At 38.2% G+C, this 667-nt stretch overlaps 1 protein-coding gene across 1 annotated transcript in view; it reads left to right on the forward strand.

Moving 5' to 3' along the window:
• Positions 1–273: 273 nt before the first annotated feature.
• Positions 274–667, forward strand: part of LOC119586391 (exonuclease 3'-5' domain-containing protein 2-like) — a gene marked incomplete in the record, with an annotated part of 10675 nt that continues 10281 nt past the window's right edge. Inside the window, 1 exon segment of the mRNA XM_037935113.1 lies at positions 274–537. Coding sequence (XP_037791041.1) covers positions 326–537 — 212 coding nt within the window.

Genomic DNA, 667 nt, shown 5'->3' on the forward strand with positions numbered 1-667 from the left:
TTATATTTTTGTTATTTCACATATCTGTTTGGCTTTTGCATATGATGCTTCTTTACTCCTGAAAATTAGTGCATTTTTATTTGTTGTGACAAATGCTGCCCAATAGTACAAGTTCCAAAGCTGTTTCTCTTGGGCCCTCTGTCTTTGAAAGATATATTCCAAATATCTTCAACAGCAAAGGAAGTCTTCAAGGTCTATGAAAAAGAGAAGGGGAATCACAGTATGATACAACTAATTAGTATTGTCCTAATAACACCGCTACAATCCATATTCAAATATATCTCTCCTCATGGCAGATTGTGATTGATTGCAATATCTCATCACGATGAGTGTAATGTGGTTGCGCGAACACCCAGGATTAACCATGGGTCTCTTCCTGGGTGTGGGAGTAACAGGAGGACTGCTATACCACAGTTGCTCCATTGCCCAGGCAATCAAGTCAGCCAGGCTCATGTGGTCAGTCAAGTCAGCCAGTAGAAAGGTGTACATTGTCAACAGTGAGGAGAGCTGGTCACAAGTATGTTCACTGCTTCTGAGGTGAGAGCACTTTGTAAATATAGACCTAGGCTTATGTTGTATTTTGAATGCTTCATAGGAGATATATATATAGATGTAAATCTTTAAAAAATATGAAATTGTGTAAGTTGTATTCAAGATACATGTATGC

The sequence above is a fragment of the Penaeus monodon genome, chromosome 21 (genome assembly GCF_015228065.2).
Source record: "Penaeus monodon isolate SGIC_2016 chromosome 21, NSTDA_Pmon_1, whole genome shotgun sequence".
Lineage (NCBI taxonomy): Eukaryota > Metazoa > Arthropoda > Malacostraca > Decapoda > Penaeidae > Penaeus > Penaeus monodon.